The sequence below is a fragment of the Mesocricetus auratus genome, unplaced genomic scaffold (genome assembly GCF_017639785.1).
Source record: "Mesocricetus auratus isolate SY011 unplaced genomic scaffold, BCM_Maur_2.0 Super-Scaffold_100020, whole genome shotgun sequence".
NCBI classification, from domain to species: domain Eukaryota; kingdom Metazoa; phylum Chordata; class Mammalia; order Rodentia; family Cricetidae; genus Mesocricetus; species Mesocricetus auratus.
The window spans coordinates 22262981-22287121 of record NW_024429201.1 but is presented as its reverse complement, the minus strand read 5'-3'; the positions used below and the strand labels follow the sequence as shown (position 1 = coordinate 22287121).

The window sequence follows — 24141 nt, the reverse complement described above, 5'->3', positions numbered from 1 at the left end:
TAAAAGAACTTTCAGAGGCATAAAGTATGTTTTCATTACTCTTTTATTTGATCAAGGTATAAAGAAAAGCTAGTGCCTTTTTTATTGTAAAAATAAGCTGTCCTCCTTCTAAGATGTTCTGTATGAGTAGAATATCTCCCACATATAACCTATAAAGGCCAGATACTTAATTTTCTCTTTTAACCCACCATCTCTCTATGGTTACCTCCCCAAATAGCATATAGGCATGAAAATTAGACATTTAGACTGCTGTATACTTTTGATTCTGGAACACTACTAAATAGAAACAGAGATGGGAGGTTGGGGAGATTTGTGTTTCCTGTATATGCAGGAAGACCTAAGTTCAGACCCCTAGTACCTACATAAAAAGCCAGGCATGTTGATTCACATCAGTAACCCCAGTTCTAGGTGAGCGGGGCATGGCAGCAGGAACATTCTTTGAAGCTTATTGGACAAATTGATGAATTCCAGGTTCAGCAAGAAACTCTGCCTTTAAAAAAACAAAAAAAGGATAGTGATGAAGGAAGATACCAGACAGCCATCTCTGTTACCATATGCACAGGTACACACATACATACATAACCATACATAAACCATACAGAGAAGCAGTAGACAAGGGGATTTCTCTGGAATGTGCTGGCATGTCCGCATGGAGTTTCTAGTGGCAGCAGTGCTAAGCAATGGCTGTTTGCAAGGCCCAGAAAGTAAACAGCCCTGCCATACAAATGTCAAAAGTGGTGCAGTTTCTGCAAGGATTTTTTTCTTTTTGCCTAGTTTATCTGATTCTTTTCTTTGTTTATTAGCGATGCACGCTGCCAGATAGCTTCTACATAAATTCCTTATGTAAACAAGGATCAATTTCTATTGTCTGTAATCTAGGATGCTGTTTGATTCATAGTGTATGTATCTAATTGGAGTTATTTAATTGTCTTTGTGTTGGGCATAGAAATTTTAATACTGGGTGTTTGTGGAAAAGAAGAAGATCCTAAACTTAGATAATTACAAGTTCTTCTTGAGTATTTTGTAAGATATTTGAAAATTGGGCAGAACTTAGGTCAGATCTCTGGTGAAAACAAAACAAAAAACCCAGCTATCAATCTGTGGCCAGCTGAACCTGTAACAGATACCCCGTGCAGCCTAGAGAAGAGGAATCTCAAATTTTAAGTCTCAATCTATTCCTCCATCTTCACTTGACTTGAGGGCAAATATGTGTATAGGCCAGATACAAAGCAGCCAAACTGAGATCCCAGTGGTCTGTTTAACACAGAACACAAATACCAACTGGAGTTTCATGGAGTTGCCAGCTAGAACAAATGCAATCTTTTTGAGAGTAATAGGACAAAATTCAGAATTTAAGGTCTAACTTTTACATTGCCCAGGATCAACCCAAAATATAACAGAGAAATAGCCTGCAAATGCTATTATTTCAATGGAAAAGACCTGAACAAATGCAAGACTCAAGGTGAACTGCCTACTAGAATTATTTGACAAGTATTATTATGTTCAGTGAGGTTTAAAAAAATGCTTTTAATAAATGAAAAAGTAGACAGTTTCGCCTGATAATCCAGTGGTTATAATCTTTCCAAGTGACTTTTTATACACTAGAAAAATCCCTTTGAAAGCCTCTTGTCATATGTTCTAGTCTATAACTACTGTTGGACTTTCTACATGACTCTGCTGCTGCTATTTCTCTTTCATTGTCCTTGAGGAGTCCCTTTGTTTCTTTCCTTTATTGCATTTTTTCTTCTTTAATTTTTTTGCCTGCATGTGTGTCTGTATAAGGATGCCAGATCTCCTGGAACTAGACTTAGATACAACTGCCATGTGGGTGCTGGGAATTGAAGCCAGGTCCTTTGGAAGAGCTGCCAGTGCTCTTAACCACTGAGCCATCTCTCCAGCCCTGTTGCATTCTTTTCAAAGATCTAACTGCTTTTTAGTCTCCTGTAATACATCAATTGGTGAAGCATATCTTGTGCATGGGTTCTAGGCCTTCTGGGAAGCAAGAAAGGGATTTTTTTTTTTTTTTTGGTTTTTCGAGACAGGGTTTCTCTGTATTGTTTTGAAGCTTGTCCTGGAACCCGCTCTGTAGACCAGTCTGGCCTTGAACTCACAGAGATTCACCTGCCTCTGCCTCCCAAGTGCTGTGATTAAAGGCGTGCGCCACCAACGCCCGGCTAATATTATCTATCTCCTTCTTCTCCCTTTCCCTGTTCCTTTCTGACTTCCTCTTCGCTTAAAAAAACAAAACAACAACAACAACAAAAAACAAAATTAGGCTCTATACATGTTAGACAAATGTTCTACCACTGAGCAGTAGTCCATCTCTCTACTTTTTGAAATATCTTAATAAGACACTGTGCTGGCCTTGAACTGACTGTGTGTCACAGGAAGGCCTTGAACCTCGATGTTTCTGCATCAACCCTCTGAGTGTCTGGGATTAACTAACACTAAACCTGGCAAAACTTTTCTATCTTTACCTTTCTGCTGCTTTCAAAATGCTGCCACACTGTGCTGTTTAAAAATATGTGATTTGAAAGCTGGTGTTGTAGATAATGTTTTGGCTACTGCATATTGTAGAACAGGAGTTTGGAGTTTTCAGGATCCACATAAAAGCCAGGCAAGCTTGTTGGCCACCTTGTTGGAAATCTCAGCATTCCAGAGGCAGACCCAGGAGATCCCTGTACTAGGCTATGGGTTCAGCAAGAGACATCTGATGTGTAATAACCTTAGAGGCCCTACCCCCTTTATTCCCTTATAGATTAAATTACATAATTTTATTTGTGTGTGTTTGGTATATGTATGATCATATAATCTATGGGTACACCTATGTCGGTGTACCTTTATAGGAGCAGAAGGTAGTCAGCATTGTTTGGAATGGGCATATGGGGTTGCAAGCTCCTATTAGTGTCTTTTAATGACTGTATCATTTGTCCCATATTCAGTTCCATTCATATTTCTACCTTGAGGGATTTCTTATAGCTTTAATATCTTTGCATTTCCCATATTGTATATCAATTGCATTGTTTTGTCTTTTCCTCAATAGAGTACTGACTAAGACAGTAGAATAGAAATATATTATTAATGTATATATTTTTCAAATGTTTACCATGCCTTTGAAATTTAGTCTATTTAATTTATTGTTACTACAACTGTTTTTTGTTTGCTTGCTTTTCTTGTACTGTAACTTTTCATTTCAAGTTGCCTTATCTTTAAAAACTTCTTGTCTTGGGCTGGCAAGATGGCTCAGTATATAAAGGCACTTGCTGTCAAGCTTGATGATGACCTGAGTTTGATTCCTAGAACATACATGGGGAAAGGGAGACATGACTCCTGCAAGTTGTCCTCTGCTCACAGGTGCTTCATGGTATGTGTATGCCTACATCCATCACAATAAAGAAAAAAGTTAAGTCTTCTTTTCCCTCCTTTAGGAAGAAGAAATGCCTTACTAGTTCTTAAAGTTTTTCACCCTTTATCCTTCACTTTTTTTTCTAGTAATACTTGTTAATGCCAAGACCAGAGAGGGCCTGCCAGAACCTTAAACTGTTAAGGGCACATCAGAACATATAATAATCAAGATAAATATTTTGATAGGGTTTTAAAAAGCAAAATTAACACATAATGAACAAAGAAGTAATAATTTCAGTGAAGGTCGGGCAGGGTCTGGGGTACATCCCTTAATCCCAGTGCTGAGGAGGCTGAGGCATACATGTTTGAGCACATACATGTTTGAGACCAGTCTGGACTATGAATGACACCCTGTCTCAGAAAGAGAGTTTAAATGAAGCCAAGCAATCTATTGTGTTCATAGTGTGAATGGGTTGATGTACAAAATGAAGCTTAATTCAGTCAATCAAGCTTTATCATCATCAATTTTTTTTCTAGCATGTTGTCTTACCAAGTCTATCATTTCTTTTATCCCATGGAGCCGGTTTCTCTCACTTTGTTAATTTTATTGGGACTTAAAGATCCTATGTTCACAGTGGGGAAGAAAACAGTTTCTTTATGTATTTTGGGTAAGTGGGAAATGCATGGCACACATGTGAAAATCGGGGGATGTCTGTCTGGTGTCTCCTTCCTTCTCATGGATTCCAGGGATCAAACTCAGGTAGCGAACCTGTGTGCAAGCACTCTTACCCACTGAGTCATCTCACCAGCCCTCATTCTATGTATTCTTCCCAGCAGTCCAAAACACCAGACCAAAAACGACCTTTCCATTAACATTCGCACTTTGCTACATGCTTTCCTCCAGTCTTTGGTTATCATTTTTCACTGTCTGCTTTATTTGTTGGTTTTCGTTGGGAACTTTATGACCGTAAATATTTCTAGATATGTAAAAAGTTCGTTTTCAAATATTTGGAAGGAAATGTTAATACTTGTTTCTCAATTGTAAATTTCATTGTATAAACCCATTTGTTATGGGGATTTTCTTAATGTTTTAGTTTCTGTTGGCATATATTAATTATCCATAATTAGCTTTCATGTGACATTTCATTTATGTATACATTTTTATATTCCCTTCCATCCCCTCTCCCATCCCCTTCTACTCACAGTGATCCCCTTCCCTTTCCCAACAACTAAACAACTTCTGCTTCCATGTCTTTTATATTTGTGACTCAACGATTTTAATTATGAGTGTTTGTATGAGTATGGCTGAGGGACATGAGCAACACTAAAAACAATGTCTTCCCCTTCCCCAGCAACCATTAGCTTCCAGTATTAACTCTTCTGGGAGTTAATGTCTCCTGAGCCTTTGGAATTCACTTTTAAGTAATAAAGCATGGGAAATTTTGTAAATTATGGTTTTTGGTGATGATATTCCCACTTCTTAAGCTAACTTGAATCATTTGATTAACGATATTAGTTTATTTTAATAGATTTTTATAGATTATGTCAAATCATTTGTGTGAGTAGTGAATGAAACTTGAATTTTATACATAATAGTGTGTGAAACATCTTGAAATAAGCTATTTGAGTAGAAAAAGTAAAAAGTAAAAGGAGTCTCTCAGACTGTGCTCACATTTTGTGCTGAAGGGAACTGCACTTCTAAGAATATAATTAACTTTGCTTTTCACTTTCTTCTTTGTTTCCCCAGCCTCATGATTTTGATGAATGTCGGTTTGATATCAGTGTTAATGATAGTGTTTGGTATCTTCGTGCTCAGGACCCAGATCACAGGCAACAGTGGATAGATGCCATTGAACAGCACAAGGTAAGATTGCTGTTGTTTAGCTGCTCATTGAAGTCTAAGTAGTATTCTTGGTGATGACTCTTGTAATCTTCACAAGTTGTTAATCCCAAAGATGGGAGGAAAAAGACCACCAACCCAAATCATTGTGGCCAAATTAATCAAAGCAAGCCTTTTTATTCGTGTACACCAGTGCCTCTACCTAAGGTGGGGTTTGAGAGGACAGCATTGAATGTGAGGAAGACATAGCTTTTATAGCTCAGGGGTAAGGGGTTTCAAAATAGGCAGGGTTATATGAGCAGAACATCCTAACAAGTTATTCCTAATGCCCTCCAGAAACAAATACATGGTTGCAAGGTTGGCATAACGAGATAGTCATAATAACAGGTGGTCATATAACCTTTTGAAACAAAGGTGGGGTTGCAAAATGGTTATAAACAACTTTTTGAAAGAAAGACATGATTTCCATTCCTAGAACAGGCAGTTCAAAACCATTTGTTGTTAAGGTTACAGTTGGGCATGGCCCAATCCTTGAGAAACAGAGGTTTAATTATAAACAGGAATGAACCTAGTTTGTCTTTACTATAAGATGGCTTTTAAGCCTAAAATGAAGACAGGCTGGTTCTTAAATATAAAGAACTAGGAAGTATGTTACTGAAAAATGGAACTATTTGGTGGATGGTAAAGATTAAAACATTCAGATAGACATTTTAGAATAGTATTTTTGTCTGACACTTCAATTGTACGAAGGTATTTGTCACAATAAATAATTCTTAATTGAAATAAAAATACACCTGCTTCATAAACTATACCTTGATTTTGTTGTTTTTTGAGACAGTGTCTCTATGTATCCCTTTCTGTCCTGGGACTCTTTATGTAGACCTGGGCTGGCCTCAAATTCATAGGTATTCAACTGCCTCTGACTCCCAAGTGCTGGGATTAAAGGCACCCACCCTCATGCCCACCTGATTTTTTTGTTTTTGTTTGGGATATGCTTTATAAATAATATTTTAAATTTTATCTTATTGGAATGACTTTAAGAATAACATTGAGTTGTAAGACCCTAATGCTTAAAAGTGTCAGTGTTAATTTGTATAGTCCTTATAAATCATTTGAGCAGATTCATAATACAACCACTTGAAAATCATTTGAATTTTGTAACTATGAATCTACCTTATAGAAAGCATCCAGAAACTGATACTAATGTTGAGGCCATGTCTATATATTTGAAGCTAAACTTTGACTTCTGCTATATGTGATAAATAAACTAAAACATGCCAATAGTCTACCTTCCTACTATTTCAGTGATATGGCAAAGCAGAGGTAAAGTTCTGTAGTCATTACACCATCCTTAAGTGACCTAAGAAAATTTGTGCTTGTTCAAATACTTGTCTGTGCTTGTTCACTTGAGCTTCACATATTTAGAGTTGAAACACCTGTTTCATTTTTTTAACAGCCACAAAACACATAGGTGGCACAAAACAAGAAAAACCAGTTTCATCTAGTATGCTGTGAGAACATACTTCTTGATGCCAATGATTTATTAGTTCTCCATTTCCTTTCTTGGTTTATTTTGAGTTTAGAAAATTATGATAAATTCCTCCCTTAACTTTAATATTATGTTGGTTTAAAATCTTTACTAAGTCTTAGTTATTTTGGTGTTATAACTTTATAAGAGAGTATACACATGAAAAATATATGGTCATTTTTCTTATTTAAAAATAAGATGAGCCAGTGTTTTAGAATTTCATTGCTTTGAAGCCAAGCCAACCTGGACTCACAGCACCCTCTGCTACATGTGACTTTGGCCATTTATGACTAACCTCCCAGGCTTTTCTCAACTGTCAGTTGAGGTACTTCTGATTAAAGCTGTAATAAGGAATAGATAAGATCACACACACAAAGTGTCAAATGTCTCTTTTTATAATATAGTTGGAAAAGCTAGGGCTTTGGAGTCACTAGTTTCAGTAAATTGTAGCATGTTGTCTTTGGAGGAAGAATTAAGCAAAGCAAGGAGACTGATTTGTTTCAAACCTAGAAGCCTTGGTGGGAGGGAGGTTTGAAAGTCCTGCAGTTCTCCTTGGCAGGAAAAATCACACCCTTTGCTTTGGAGAGGGAGAAGCAACAGAAGTGAGCTGTCTTAAACGTTTAAGTGAGAAATACATTGGTCTGCCTGCCTTCCAGAGCTCTTCCTCTAATCCATCGTAGTGTAATGTCCTGAAAATGTGTCTTATGTTGTATATTGTATTAGACTGATAAGTTTTTAAAGTGTTTAGCCACATATTGTCCACTAATAATGAACTATATGTGTGACTAATATGGGATTATCAACTTGTTTTCCTACTTTTGCCAATCTACAATTCATTTATAAAATATTTCTTTGGATAAGAAACAGGTGAGGGGAAAAATATTTGTATATTTAAGTAACTATCTCGTAATGTTTCCATAGAAGTTGTTAAATTATATGAATTATATGATACAAATATATGCCATTTGTACAATAGCTTAATGCTGTATTTGAGTTTTTAATTAGATGGGAAGATTTCTGGCAGTCACTAAAACAGATGGGGTTCTGTTTTTTTGTCCATATTTGATAAGGAAAAGTAATAGTGGGTGGCATTGCTTACACATATTGACAGTAGTGGAGACAGTTTGCTAACTTTATGTATATATTCAACACTAAGTGAGAAAAAATGTTTCTTTAAAATATTAAAGAATGTAAAATGATTCTTTTCCTTCAGGTCTTTAAGTGATAGTCTAAATAGCACTTTTTATTTATACTACCTTTATTGCTTGGCAAATGTTCTTGGTTCATTTGATATTGATGGATAAATAGTAGTACTGAGGTAGAATAGATACTAGAATAAATGAATATACCCCCAGTCATTACAAACAGTTTTGTAAGTTTTCAGACATATAAAACATATATATATATAATTGACCAAAGTAAGGCCAGTGTCAGAAATACTTATATTACTCTCCAGTTCTTAGCCCTTTAAATTTTTGATTGTTTACAGACCTACCCCTCTGATATGTTGAGGGATAAAAGGAATAATTAGACATTTAAGAGTATTGTTTTTAGAGTACCTTCAAAAATAGATGTTCCTTCCTATAACCAGATATAATGGTATTCGATGCTATATATAGAAAACAATATATTTATTTATCAGAGAGAGAGAGAGAGAGTCACACAGACCAGGAGTTAGAAGCGTAACTGGCTTCCAGGAGAAAAAAGGGAGGTTCCTTTTCCTTTCACTTTCTTTTATATCTACCTGTGTCAGTTTACACGTCCCCGCCCTCATGGGCGGATAGCTTTGTGGGGTTCACTCCTACACCTTCCACTTTATATACAGATGAAAATGGATCATGTAACCATTCATCAGTAAGTAAAATGTTATCCAAAATACAGTGTCCTAAAATGTTTATAATAGCTATCTCTTTCTAATTAATTTCACCTTTTTGTTTTTGTTTTTGTTTTATGAGACAGGGTTTCTCTGTCCAGCCCAGCCTCGAACTCACAGAGATCTGCCTGCCTCTGCCTCCCGAGTGCTGGGATTAAAGGCGTGCGCCACCACCGCCCAGCAATTTCAACTATTTTTCATGGCTTCATACTTGAAAATCTTTCCTATATGGCTAAATCTGGCAGGTCTTAGTTTGTGTTTTAAATCTACCCTTACATAGATTTTTACAGACTCTGTGATGTTTTAATTATAAGAGAAAAAAATAGAAAAAACTACCTCAAGCCTTAAAACCTAAAGTTACTCTTCATTTAAAAACATTCCTTTTTAAATGTATATTTTCCTTTCAATCCATTATTTTTTTAAAGATTTATTTATTTAATTTATGTATATATGAGTGCTCTTTATGCATGTATGCCAGAAGAGGGCATTGGATCCCATTATAGATAGTTGTGAACTGCCATGTGGGTGTTAGGAATTGAACTCAGAACCTCTGGAAGAGCAAGCAGCCAGTGCTCTTAACCACTGAGCCATCTCTCCAGCCCTTCAATCCCTTATTTATAGGAGAGAATTTGGTGATACCACAGAGCAGAAATCCTTTTTGCCAACCTATAAAAACATCATACTACAAAGTCTATCTAATGTCAGGAACTACTTTGCAAGTCTGGAGTCTTTGGAAGGCTTGCAGCTTCTAGGATTCAGGATAGGTATAAATGACAGGTTATTGTTCATTTTGGCTAGTTTCAGCCCTTGCAACAGTAGCAGTTACCCTCCTTTGTGGGGACACCAGACCTTGTTCAGAGACCCACTTCCCCATCAGCCTGGGAGTAGGCAGCTGTAAAACAATGTTTACTAAAAACATGTTTACTAAAAACAATACAATGCCCTGGGCAATAAGTTCCTGAAAAGGGCTGGCCCACAGGAACCGCCCTGACCTCGACCTTGTCCAAAGACTAACCGCCTCTTCTGACACACCCAAATCAGTTTCTGGTGTCAGAGCCAAACCAGCCAGGGGTAGAGAGAGAGCAGAAGCCTTTCTGGAGGGAGGCCTTTCTTGGGAAGTTTTCTTGAGCCTTTTTGGGGCCTGCTTAAACTTTCTTTACACCGTTGAACGAGTCTCTGTGTTGTCAATCCCCGACACCCTCTGCACATTCTCGGACATAGGCTGCACAGCGGACGCGGCACTCCTCAGCCATATACCTAGTCTGTGGAAGCCAGACTGAGCACAAAGAACCCTGTTTTATAATATGGGGAATGTGTCCTGTGACTTTAATTGCTGTTCAAGCAAAGAAGTGAGCAAGTGGTTATTATATTCATAGCCCCACTTATGGCAAGTCTCTCCCCTTTCTTTTGAAGTGATTTAAGAAAAAAATGATTTATTTTTATGTCCATTAGTGTTTTGCTTTCATGTATGTCTTTGTGAGGGTATCGATTTCCCTGGAACTGAAGTTACAGACAGCTGTGAACTGCCATGTGGGTGTTGAGAATTGAACCAGGGTCCTCTGGAAGAGCAGCCAGTGCTCTTAACTGCTGAACCGCCTCTCTAGCTTTTTGAAGTGATTTTTCAATTCCATTCCCTCACTTTTGGTAGCCAAATGAAGAGTTTTCAAACTGTTGAGAATAAAAGGGAAATTAGAAAATGACTTGCTGGAATTGGGATGCATGATGTGAAATCCACAAAGAATCAATAAAAAGTTTTTTAAAAAAAAAGGAAAGAATAGACACGAAGCAACACAGATGACTAGGTAAGCCCTAAGATGACTTTCCCTTAACACCCCAGCTTTATCTCAGGCACAGAGGCAATGACAGTAACACAAACACCCTGTAACACAGTGTTAAAGCTTTGAAGGAAGAACGTCCAGTTGACAGAGAACATTGCTAGATGTAAATATTCCCGTTTGTAACAGCAAAATAATTATTATTCATACAAAGAAACAGAAAAGTCTGATGCTTTCAAAAGAAAAATAATCAAAACAGAAACTGTCTGGAGAACAGTTTGAAGGTTAACCTGGCAGAGAAAAGCATTAAAAACAACTGCTTTAATGATGCTTTAAGGAAACAAAGAATATTAAGAAAAATAGAAATTCAATAGATGGAGAATCTAAAAAGAATCAGAGAATTCTGTAGCTGAAACATACAATAAATGAAAAATTCACCTGCAAACGTGAAGTTGAATATATGACAGTAGAAATGTATCTGACTAGCAGAAAATAAAGAGATTGAAAGAAATGAACAGAACAGAGCATACAGGAGTCAGGGCCACTAACATGCAGACCAGCACACACATTGTGAGTTTTGTAAGGGGATAAAGGAACAAAAGAATAAGTAAAACAGCTGAAAACTCTAAATTGATAAAAGACAGATATAATGAACATTTAAGAACTTTCAGAGAACCTCAGGGTAAACACAAAGATGTGTATATACCAAGGCAGCTGAACTTCCCAAAGACAAAGAGAATCCTGAAAGCCACTAGAGGAAACAACTCATCATACACAGAGGATTTTCAATATTGTCAGCAGATTTCTCATCACACTTTGGAGGCCAGAATGCAGCAGCCTGTCTATACAGATCACTAAAAGGAAATGGATATCAAATTATTATTTTTATGCCTAGCAAAATTTTCCCTCAAAAGTGAGAGAAAAAAATAAATTCTCAGATAAAGAAAATCTGAGCTTACTATCATTTGACCCATACTTCAAGAAATGTTTATGGGACCCTGCAAGGTAAGATGTAAGCAAACTAGAAAATAAGTCATGAAGAAATAAAGATCTCAATAAAGATAAAAACATGGCGTTTATAAAAGCTAGCTACATTATAACAACAGTTTATAATTGCTCCTTTTTTCTACATAAGAGACTATTACATATTTTTCAAAATTATTATTAGGCTAAGATCTAGTAGTAGTGTGACTCTATTAGGCTTCTCTAAAAGAGAAGAACTGATAGAATGAATGCATGAATTAAAAAGGATATTTATTATATTTACTAGCTTACTGTATGCTGAGGAGTTCAACAATGGCTGCCTCACACTTTGAGGTAGAGAATCTAGTAGTTGTTCAGTTCAGCCTAGGCGTCTCAGCAGTCCCATTCTGGCACTGAAGTTCTGGGTGATTCCTGGAGAGCTGGTGGTCTTCAGTCTATGTTAGAAACTTGAGGAAGTTGTTCCTGTTATCAATGAAGGAATGTCACAGCAGCAACAGGATAGATGAACTTGCCAGAGAGAATGAAAGCAAGCAGGTCAAAAGCTTCCTTCTTCCATGTCTTGTTATCTGGACTGCCACCAGAGAGTTCTGCCCACATTTAAGGGCACTCTTCCTGCTTCAAATAACCTGATCAAGAAAATCCTTCACAGGAGTGGCCAGACTTGAGTCTTAGTTGAATCCACCTACGGTCAGTTGACAACCAAGACTGTCATCACAACAACTGTAGTTTATAATTTCTGTGTAAGGTACTTAAGCTGAAGTGAATTGTGGTTGGATTATTGTAGCTTCAGGTTGTTTACTGCAATTTCATAACCACAAAGAAAATAACTAAGAAATATACCAATAGAGGGATATAGCTCAGTAAAATGCTTGTCTAGCAGTTCTGGGTTTGATCCCTAGCACTTCAAAGGAAAACAAGAAAGATACATAAAAAGAAAACTTTAAAAAATAAAGTCAAAATATTTCCCCAAGTCAACAAAACAAAAACACAGTAATGCATGAAACATGGAATCAGAAAGGGACAAGAAAACACATGAGAAACAAATGGAAATGAGAAAAGACTTCCTTATCAGTATTTATTTTAAGTTAATCTTTCCGGTGAAAAAATAGACAATGACAGAATGCAAAAAAAAAAAAATTCCTATTTTTTTGTTGTTTGTAAGACTCCAAACACAAACCATGAAAGTATTTCAGGATGGTAGGGTAGAAATCCATCCTAATAATAACCAATCTAAGTGGCTATATTTGTATCAAATAAAATAGACTTTAAGTCAGAACAGGTCACAGGAGACAAAATAGGATGACATATGTTAATAAAAGGTTTACTACATAACAAGAAGATACCTATTAGCACATCTTCAAAATACATGCAACAAAAACTAACAGTTGAAGGGGAAAACATTTCTATACTAATAATTGAAAATACTCAGGGTAGACCGATTAAGCATAGTAAAAAGACTAATAAATATTGTGTGTGCTCCTCGGGTGTATCTGGAACATTCTCTACAACAGTTCTATATCTTGGTAAATTAAAAAGATGTCATATAAAGCATCCTATCTAACCACAGCTGGATGGACTTGAAATTCATAACAGAAAAAAAAACCATAGTCCCCAAAAACCAATGAACAGAAGAATAAATCCCAGAGAAAATGAGAAACTGCTTGAAGACCAAACAAAGGGAAACCACAATATACCAAAATTAGTGCTTTGGAAGAAATGTATACCTATATGGTATTAAAAACAGAAAATTACAAAGGAATAAACTGATTATACAACTTAGGGAAACAAATTGGACACAAAGCCAGCAGAAGAATTCAAGACAACTAATCATGATGTTGAGTGGGGAGCCATAAAGTATAGAGTATAAAACAAAAATCATGGAAACTAAAGGTTGTCTCTTAGCAAAGATTTAAAATTGACAGACCTTTAGCCAGGTATATTAAAAGATAAAAGAAGAACACTAAGAACAGAAATGAAAAAGACAACATTACTACTAGTTTACAAAAATTCTTGTAGGAAAATACTACAAAGAATAATATGCCAACAGTTTGGTAGCCTAGCTAACAGTGAACAAATTGATATAAGCATGTGGTAATTTGGATGAACCATGCTCCATAGGATCAGCTATTTACCACCAAATTCACAGATATGTTTTTGAGCAGACTGTCAAAATACTTGAAATAAAAGTTAACAGTTGAATGGAAAAATCATGGAAGGGGAAAACAAAAAGTAGGTTTACTAGAGCGGCTTACAGGCTGTGGAAATGGTTCAAGTACTCTCACAATGACTGTTTCCCACCAGAATGTCTCAACAGTCCCAGGAATCTAGGAGTCCTGAGAGACTCCTAGAATGCTGCTGCTCTTTAGTCTTTTTTTGGAATCCTCAAGAAATAGGTTCTAATACCAGTGATAACAACATGAATGAATGAATGTTCCAGAGGCAGTAAGAACTGGTAAAAAGCAAAAACTTCCTTCTTTGGCATCCTTCTATACGAGGGCTGCCACCATAAGGTTTAGCCCAAATTTAGGGTAGGTCTTTCTACTTCAAATAATCAGATTCAAACAAACAAACAAAAAACCCTCCTCATAGGCATGCCCAGTTGCTTGGGGTTTTACTTGATTCCAGACACAGTGAACTTGATGACTAAGATTAGCCATTACAACACTCTCAGCTTTCTGCATGTGGTTGAAAATAGGCTCGCTCAGTGACCTGCACTGGTTACCTGATGCCATGCCCTCCTCATCATTATGGACTCTCCCTCTGGAACCATAAGTCATATGAAGCACTTTTCTCATCTACACCTTGCTTTTGGTTACAGCAACACAAAGCAACCAGTATGGAAGTTGTTATCAGGAATAGTCTGTTGTTGTGAAGAACTTGACCTCATGTTTATTGAAGGCATGTGAATGAGTTTGGAACTCTGAACTAAACCTGCAGTTGAGTTTGTAAGCAGATCGTGTTGTTGCCTTTCTGTTAGGTGCCTGGCAGACAGGAAGTGCTGAGAGGAAATCAGAAGATGGTGGTCTGGATCATAGTGTTTCAGAGAGAAGCAAGGACTATGCTAGAAACTAGGCGAGGGGACATTCATGAGAAATTTTGGTAAAGAATCTGCTTGCTTCCTTTGAGAGTGTGCTAAGACCTTCCCTGAAGCTAAATTAAAACGTAACGGACTAAATTCTTGTACAAGTTAATTTCATCATAGCATAATATCAGGTCTGTGACATGGTTATTACTTATAGTTCTTATGTAATAAAATACAATGAAAAAGAGTGAGTGGGACTGAAAGAAATACAAAATATGCAATTTGGAGAGAAAAAGAGCACTAGGAAGCTAAATGTTACAGCCAAGGCACTTGCTTTGAGGCTGTAATTGTTGAGTTGGCACCATTAAGGAGCGGTCTTTTTGATCTCCACTGAAACAATGGAAGGGTGCCCTCTTGGCAAGATCTCACCTAGCTAAGCTTCCAGCTTGTGAAGAAAGAAATCCTAAGAAAGCAACTGATTCAAGGTTAGAAAGCTGCTGCTATGTGGTCGAAGAGAGCCAGACTTGACAGTGAGCTTTGGAAATGTGAAAAACACAGAGTGGGGGTTCGTGGATTCTTCCTTCTAGGTTTCAGAGATGCTGAGGCCAGATGACATGTGACCATACTGGAGTCACTAATCAGAGACCCTAAAAGCTCATTAGGTGGAACAGTGAAAGCAAATTTTTGGCTTGGCAAGCTTCAGTCATGGGATGTGGAGGAATTAGGCCAGAACTGACCTGGAAGCCTTCTTCCTGAGTGGTGACTCTCCTCATTTTAAAAGGTGCTGTGCAAGTTTTCAAGGGAGAGAAGCCATTGGTAGTCCTTCCCAATTGGAAAGCCTATGAACCACAATGATCACTGAGCCAGCAAGATATCCACACTAGTGCAGTTGTGTCAGTATAACACTCTAATAGGACTTCAAGCCTGCTCAGTAGGAAGGAATTTTTCTGAATGCTATAAAACTAGCCAGTTACTAGAGAGATCCTAGAGGCGAGGCTACTACTTCCAGGTTCTGAATATAATATAGCTTATTTCCAAATACTTATACATACAGATTAAGTAAAGCTCCCAACCCTCATCAAAGAAGCTTCTTTTTGTAACACATAGAGACTAGTCAAAATGTTGAGAATAAGTGATTTAAGGATTTTCCACCCTAATTGATACATCTGCAATGCAACCCTTACACCTAAGGCTCAGTGAAAATCTTGAAACAGTGGATAGAAAGATTATAAGTCCAAGTTGTCTACTGTTCAGTAGTGACTTTTAGACATGACATGGAAAATATACCCATGAATTCTCAAAAAGGTTTCCTGAAAAAACCAGCATAAGACCATCACCAGTTGACATGCCAGTACAAACAGAAGAAATTCCCTTGAAGAAGAGCTACAGGTAGTCACTTACTGGAAAAGGATAAATCAGTTTCCTCCAGGGACAAACTCCACATAGGTTATCCAGTTCTAAGTGGTCAGTCCTGAACTCATGAGTATATAAGTAAAGATAATTTGATTCAGTATATACATATATGTTAATATGCGTGTATATGTATATTCACATATATACAGAGGTATATGTGTAAGTAGCAATAAAAAACAAGAAATCGTTAACTGTGGGGGAAGGAAATGAGAGAAATTGGAGTTATAGGAGTGATATAGATGCAGTCCTCTTGTATGAAGTACTCAAAGGAAAAAAAAAAAACTTAAAAAGAGTGAAGTCAGGTTTGAGGAGGAGCATCCAGATGTTGGAGATGCCAGAACCATGAGACACCATCTCATGCTTCATATAGGAAATTTAACCAGCCCAAGAGAGAGATGTATCTTGCATACAACAAACCTGGAAGGGCAGATCCACCTAAGCCTTTTAAAACTAAAGTCCCAGACATTAGGTATAGAGCTAAATAATTTGTTGTTTGCCCTGGTGGGTATTGGTCTTGCTTTGGCCCAGTATTTTCTCACTGTGCTCTTTTCCTTCCTTTTGGAATATAGGAACATATACTATATGCCATTGAATATTGGAATTTTGCCACATGCTTTTAGATTTTACAGGGGTTCACAGTTAAGAGTTTGCCTTAAATCTCAAAAGACATTTTGGACTTTGAAACAGTGTTAAAACTAAAATACTGTAAGGACTTTTAAAATTGCACTAAATGCATTTTTCATCATAATATGATCATGTTGTGCTTTTATGTGGTGGTTGTGTTTTTTATTTTTATTTATTTTATGAGTGTGGATATTTTGTTTGCATGTATGTCTGTTCACTGTGTGTATGCCTGATACCTGGGAGGCCAGAAGAGGGCATGGGATCCCCTGGGACTGGAATTACACATGGTTGTTAGCTGCCATGTTGGATACTGGAAATTGAACCTAGGTCCTCTGAAAGAACAATCAGTGCTTCTAACTGCTAAGCCTATCTCTCTAGCCTGAACTGTAGTGATCTAACTGAGAAATGTACCCTATAGGCTCATGTTTGAACACTTGGTCTCCAGTCAGTGGTGCTATTTGGGATTGTTATAGAACCTTTCCATCGCTATACAGTAGCAATGACAATCTGAAAAGTAAATAACAAAAATTAAATTCACAATAGCATCAAAAAGAATACTAGGAATTAGTTGAAATGGATAAAGACTTGAACAGGGAAGACTGCCAAAAGAATGAAAGAGATGCTAAAGAGATGACTCTTAAGAGCACTTGCTGGTTTTCATAAGTACTGGAACAGAACTACATGGTATGTTCTCTGCATCACTGTGTCTTTCTTGGTAGATAACATGCATGCTTAGTAGCCCTGAAGTGTTTGTAGCAGTCTTATATTTCTAAGAATTATATTTTTGAGAATTATAGAATATATGATGTGTTCAGTTGGTATATGCCAAAGAAGATAGAATAAAAAAAAAAACATTCCTGTCTTAGTTGCTGTTATATTGCTATAAAGAGACATCATGACCAAGGCAACTTATAAATGGAAACATTTAATTGAGGACTTGCTGTACAATTTCAGAAAGTTAGTCCTTGAAAGTCATGACAGGAAGCATGTCTAGGTAGACAGGCATAGCGCTGGAGCAGTAGCTGAGAGTTTACATCCTGATTCACCAGCAGGAGGCAGAGAGCTTAAGACTGGGCTTGACAAGTGTTTAGGAAACCTCAAAGCCTACTACTACTGGTATACCTCCTAATCCATCCTGAAACAGTTACCAACTAGGGACCAAGTATTCAAATATATGAGCCTATGAGGGCCATTCTCATTCAAACTGTCATATTTTACTCGCTTGCCCCCTTAGGCTTGTAGCCATTATCATAATGAAAATGTATCCAGTCCAACTTCAGAAGTCTCCATTGTCCTTCACAGTCTCAACATTGTTTAAAAGTCCAAAGTCTATTCTAAGACTCAAGCCAATCTTTTAACTATAGCACCCTATAAAGTCAAAAGACAGATTACATACTTATAACAGTGGCACAGAAAATATATTACCTTTCTAGAAGGAAGGAAAGGGTGTGTAGTAAGCAAATACTGGACCAAAGCAAGACTGAAACCCAGCAAGACAAACTCTAAATCCTGTAACTCTGTGTCTTATACTAACGGGCGTATTAGGTAGTAGCTCTTCAGGTCTGCCATTCCTTCCAGCTTTGTTGACTGTAGCACATCTCTCTTGGGCAGGTTCTATACCCTGTCTGCAGCTCTACCTGGCAAGTGTCCTGTGACTCTGACCATCTCCCAAAATCTTGAGGTCTCCAATGCAGTTCAGACTTACTTCGCCTTCAAAGATTCTCAAAATGGCTTCTTTGGGCCTCCATGTAGAGACTCCCCTGCCACTCACTTGGCTTTAGAAGCTTTCCGTAACCTCTGAGAGGAAGATTCCACAACCCCCTGCTCCTGTATGCTTCATGACTAAAGTCAGAACCACATGGCTGAAGCTACCAAGTTCTTGCTTGCTTGGGGTATAGTCTGACCCCTTCCTTGAATTACATTTGCATAAAATTTCCTTTGTTGTTCTCTTTAGAAACAGATAATTCCTTAAGACTAATTTCACAAATGGCAGGATTAGCCAAGAGGGGTCTCTCCCTGAGGACCCCTCCCTTTATACCATTTAGCTTCAGGCCTTTCTTTAAATTAATCATATCCTTGAGCACAGGCTTGAGCTTCAACATTACATTCTTTTTGGCTCTTTTTCTCCTTAAACTGTACATTTTGTTGGTTTTTTTTTTTGCCCCATTTATTCTTTTTCATTGTAGATCTGCATAAGAGTGATCACTAATAACCATGTGACACAGTTATTACTAGATTGACTTGAAATCTCTGTGAATATTAGTCCCAAACTCTTCAACTTAGCCTCTGGCAGATTTTTCAGAGAAGGCAGAAAGCAACCACTTTCTTTGGTAAAATATCACAAGAATAGTCTCTACCCTAGCAACTAATATTGTTTCCCTGTGAAACTTTGAGCTGGGCCTCCAAAGTCTACATTGCTCTCATCACTGTAATGTTCCGCATTGCTACTAGGCTGACCCATTAAGCTCTGCCTAAAGCATTTCAGCTGTCTTTCTTATCCAAAGTCTTAAATTCCACATTCCACCAACAAAAACCATGATCAAGACTGTCAGTGCAATATGCTACTCCTGGTACCAGCTTCGGTCTTAGTTACTGTCCTGTTGCTGTGATGAGACACCATGACCAAGGCAACTTAGAAAAGGAAGCATTTACTTGGGGGCTTCAGAGGGTTAGCCCGTAACCATCATGGTAGAAGCTTTGCAGCAAGCAGGCAAGCATGGACACTGGAGGAAACTGAGCACTTACATCCTGACCCACAGTCATACCTCCTCCAGAAAGCCCACATCCTAATCCTTCTTAAAACAGCTCTACCAATCAGGGACCAGGAATTTAAATATATGAGCCTATGGTAGCCATTCTCCTTCAGACCACCACTGTTCCCAAGTTACTAAAGGAATTTTAACTCTTGGAAGGAAGGGAGTGGGACTGAAGAGATGACTCACAAGTACTTGCTGCTCTTCCAGAGCATTTAAGTTTGGTTTCCAGCACCCACGTCTGACAGCTCACAACTGCCTGTAGCTCCCACTTCAGAGGATCCAACACCTCTGGCCTCCACATTTGCCCGCACATATACACATAAATAAAAATATTTCAAAAGGTGAAAGAAGATGCTAAAGGCAACATGTGGTCTATGTTTGTGTAATTTAATACTGTTGCTATTTCAAGTCTATCTGAATGACTGTGTCTCATGCAGTGCTTTCAAATTCCTAATGACATTTCTGTACAGAAATAGAAAATTTGTCCAATGTTTATTGGGAGACTGGCAAGACTCCATATAACCAAAACAATGTTTAAAATGAACTAAGTAGAGAAATCATGCTTCTTGGTTATCAAAACTTACTACAGAGCCATTGCAATCAAAATATTTGGTCCTTTGCCTCATACAATATTAAAAACCGTGATCTCAAACATGGATCAGATATTGAGCTGGTACAAGCCATGGGCTGCATGTACTTGAAGATAGCTATAAATGTGGCCCAACACCAAATACCAAACTTACTTCAAACCCATTAGGAGTTTTATTTTGTGACTTTGTTTTAAACTCATGTGGGAGCTTTGTAGATGACTGACAGCATCCTCTTGCAATGTCAAAAGGCTGGGCATCCATACCTAAAATAATCATGAAAATCTGGCAAAATGTTCACATTAGGTCTGTCAGTCATTTATTAGGTGTGACTCAAAGTTTCAGACAGCAAAAGAAAACAGACAAGTTCAACATCATGAAAGTTGACACATTTACTGTATTAAAACACTCTTCATATAGCACATTGTGACTTTGGAAAAATATTTTCATTTTTTTCTGATAGTACCCAGATTATACAGAAAAATTCTAAAACTAAACCACAGCATCAAAAACAGTTCAGGAATGGACAAAGGACTTGCTTAGTTGTTTTAAAGAATAACCTTGAAGGCCACTGTGTATGTAGACAAACTTGGTTGTCACAGTTGGAAGGAGGGAGAAATGGTAAGTTGCTGTTTAACAGATACGGGATTTCAGCTTCACAAGGTAAAGTTTTTAGAGATTGTTTGTGCCACAATATGGATATACTTAGTAATACTGAATGGTACACTTACAAGTGTTCACCTTGATTCATATTTCAAAATAGGAAATAAATGCTGCAAATAAATGCTAGAACAGAAGACTTCTTTATTGCATTACTGATATACAGTATTTAAAAGAATGCATAGTAAATGAAAAGAGATTAAAAGTTGCATGTAATTGTGTATCTGCTGTTAACAAGACCCTATGTGCTGGGCTAAAGATCCTATAGAAAATAATGAGCTCAACTACATTTAAAACAAGAAGTAAAAGAAATAGATTGCTGTTCTTTAACCTGACTGCATAGGGAAGAAATTCTAGAAGGACAAAAACCGAAGCATTATCTGTCTAAATTGCTCCCACTCCACTGGCTTGGGGTTCTTTTTCTCTACCTCTGTAGAAATTGTGGGTAGACAAGAAACACTTCAAATATGGTCTCTATCAACTTTCATTTCCCTCCTTGTCCGACAGTAGCGGGTTTTGACAATAAGTAGAAAGATGCAACAGCAAGAGACACGTCTTAATTAGTTAGCCCTTACAGGCCATTCATATTGGGACTCTAACCCTGGAAGTGTTACAGTCCCCTTGCTGGCTTTTGATATCAGAATCCAGGGTCCTTGCAGCAGTCTTAGTCTGAGGTCTGAGGCTCAGGCCTCTAGGTTCTCTTCTCACACTCATTATAATCTTTTATCAGCTCCTGTGTTTTCCCTTTCCTTTTCCTCTGCCCCCCCCCCACACACACACTTCAACTGCTCAGCTGATATTTTGTCAGTGGCTACTGCCAGAACTTCCAACACCTGCATTTCTCTGAGAGTCTGGAGTACAGTACCTACTGTGAGCCAGGGTACCTGGAGGATGTGTTGAATCCCAGCTTTCAGCTCCTTTTCTTACTAGTAGTGTGAGTTTAACATAGTACATAAAATCATCTATAATATAAGTATCACAATATATTGCTATCACAAACAAAAGAGTTAGATAGTAATACAGCACTCATCATGCTAATATATAAACCCTAACTTATTAGTGTTGCTTTTAGTATGATTTTTCAGCATAACTTTCTGGAGTAAATGTGTTAAAACATACTTTTAAAAAAGATTTTAAGTTTTTTAACTATGTGAGGGTGGGGTATGTCATGTTAGTATGGTGCCAGTGGACTCCAGAATAGGCATGTCGTCCCTGGAGCTGGAGTTACAGGTGGTTATCGACTGTTGAAACATCAGTCTAGCCATCAGATTTCCGTTGATCTTTTAAGATACAGCATCTTGCTTCTCTAGGGTTTGCGTTCGTGTAATATGAATGGTAGACTGATTGATGTTCACAATAGTTTGTAATTCAGTAGACTAGGCTTTAAATTTTCAATTTCAGAAAAAGTTACATATTTTGATGTTAATATTCTTGTATTTGTTTTCTTCTTTCCCATAATTAAAATAATAACTAGGTAGTTTTTGATACCATGTGGAGATTAATTTTTGCCTCAGTTTCTCTGCTGTATTGCTTGCCAGAGATCATCAGTAGGGAAAAAAATGTCTTTAAAAGCAAATGCTTTAAATTTTTAAACCCAATATTTAATGTACTTATATGACACTTCTTTTAGGGTTTAGATAGGTTAATAATGCAAAAATGATATTTAAATTAATCTCCCATATAATTAAACTATCAAATTTACCTGATAAGTTAGTTGTTAAGTTTGTAGGCATTTCTACTATCTTATTAAATTCATAGCTTTGAACTGTATGATTAAGTTATAATATTCTGAAGTACAAAAATCCCAAGCACACAGGATAAAGGAATTAGTCTAAAGGTTACTATTGTGCTTTGACCAATAGTAACCCTTGTCAGCTTTCCAAGCACAACATTTGAAAAGTGCCAGTGACTCCCTCTAGTGGACATAGAGCATGCTTATTTTCTTTGATTTGGTTGTTGTGTGTGTGTGTGTGTGTGTTGTGATTTTACTGTTTGCATTTTATAATATTCTAATATAATAAAGGTATGGTCTCATTGCTGTGATATTTAAAGGTAAACTTTGTTTTATATATATAATATTTCTAGTGTGTCCTTAGCCAAATGACATTTTACATCTGTGTAAAGCATGTTCAGGAATACTCCTTGGGAACTCTGTCAAACTTGAGAAAAAAGAGGGTTTTTTGTTTTGTTTTGTTTTTGTAGAACAGTGAAAAGGGGGAATATTAAAGCAAATATTTTGAAAAGGAAAGACATTCCTATAGTAACTTTGAATGTCAGGTTGGCAGTCTTAGGTAGAATTTGGTGTTTTTAAAATATTCTTGAGTAGGTGGCTAAAGGTTGTGAGTTCAGCTTCTTCCATGTGGGAGAATGAGATTAAGAAAAAGACCAGCATTCTTTCAAGGATTAGCCCTAAAACTATACTAATAAATATAACACTGAGTTGTGATTATGATTTTTCCCCATTTCCATCTACCTCTACTGTACTCTGCCCTCAAGAAACAGATATTTTAAATTAATAGCGTTGCTTTGTCATATTCAAAATAATTACTGTTCCTTTAGGGTTATTACTGGTTTCTCTGACAAAGATTTTCTTTTCATATTAATTGAGCACTGCGCATGTGTATTAAAGTGACAGTCTAGCTATTTGTTTAGTATGTGACTGTTCTTGATACTCTACAGCTCTCATTTTTTTTGTTAAAACTATTGCAGTTACATATCTAGAGAGCAATGAATCTTCTTTGATATTTACATTGAATAACAATGAAATTGGAATTTGTTTACTGAATTTTCTTTTTTCTTGGACTGATTTCCATAATTTATTATGGACTTTATTTAATGGAAACTATGAGAGTTAAAACAGATACTCTGTTCACAGTGAGCATCCATTTATGCATGTGTTTGTGTGTATGTGTGTGTGTGCATATTGTTATTGTTGTTTTATGAAATACATGCAAGATGCTGTCTCATTGGAAAGGAAGGAAAAGGAAGTTAGAGGAGATAAGGAAGGAAAGTATAGGAAAAGAAATTTAGTGACTGCAATTAAAAAACAATATAGCTATTGTTCTGTTTTCAGTACTTATCTCTAAGTATTAGTGTTTGAAAAACCTATATGATATTCCTCCATTCAAACAAAGTACAGCTATTAAATATAAATACTTGTCTAAAACCATAATAGTATAATATGATGTTCCAACAAAGGATATGATACAGATGCCTGGATTTTTCAACAAAGCATTTGATTTATTGTAATTTATTTTATAGTAGATTTATTCATTCTGTTTGATTGTGTATGAGTGATTTGTCTGCATGTAAGTATGTGTGCTGCATGTGTGCCTGGTGCCCATGGAGATCAGAAGCAAGTATGTAATTGCCTAAGACTTAAGTTACAGAGGGTTGTAAGCCACTAGGTATGTGCTGAGAGTCAACCTGGGTCTTCTGCAAAAGCAAAAGCAACAAGTGCTCTTAACCACTAAGCCAACTCTCCAGATATGATTCACTGTAAATGGATCCAAAACCTTCAGTTTCAGGGACTTGGACAATTTTCAAATAGCTGACGTCTTTGACGATATTACTAGTAGTGCATTTGGTTGAGAATAGAATATAAAATGGATGTTCTGCAAGGTATCCAGCTCATTAAAATGGAGGGGGGAATATATCATGATAGTGCTGGGACTATACACAAACACCTAGGAGTCCCATTTACCCTCCATGACTCCATGACATAATGGACTAAC

General features: G+C 37.0%; 1 protein-coding gene across 3 annotated transcripts in view; it reads left to right on the top strand.

Moving 5' to 3' along the window:
- Positions 1–24141, top strand: part of Cert1 (ceramide transporter 1) — a 98467-nt gene that overhangs the window by 34380 nt on the left and 39946 nt on the right. For all 3 annotated transcript variants that reach the window (XM_040728809.1, XM_040728808.1, XM_005065631.4), the window contains exon 3: positions 5093–5209. In XM_040728809.1, the coding sequence (XP_040584743.1) occupies positions 5093–5209 (117 nt within the window). The remainder of the gene's footprint in view (positions 1–5092; positions 5210–24141) is intronic.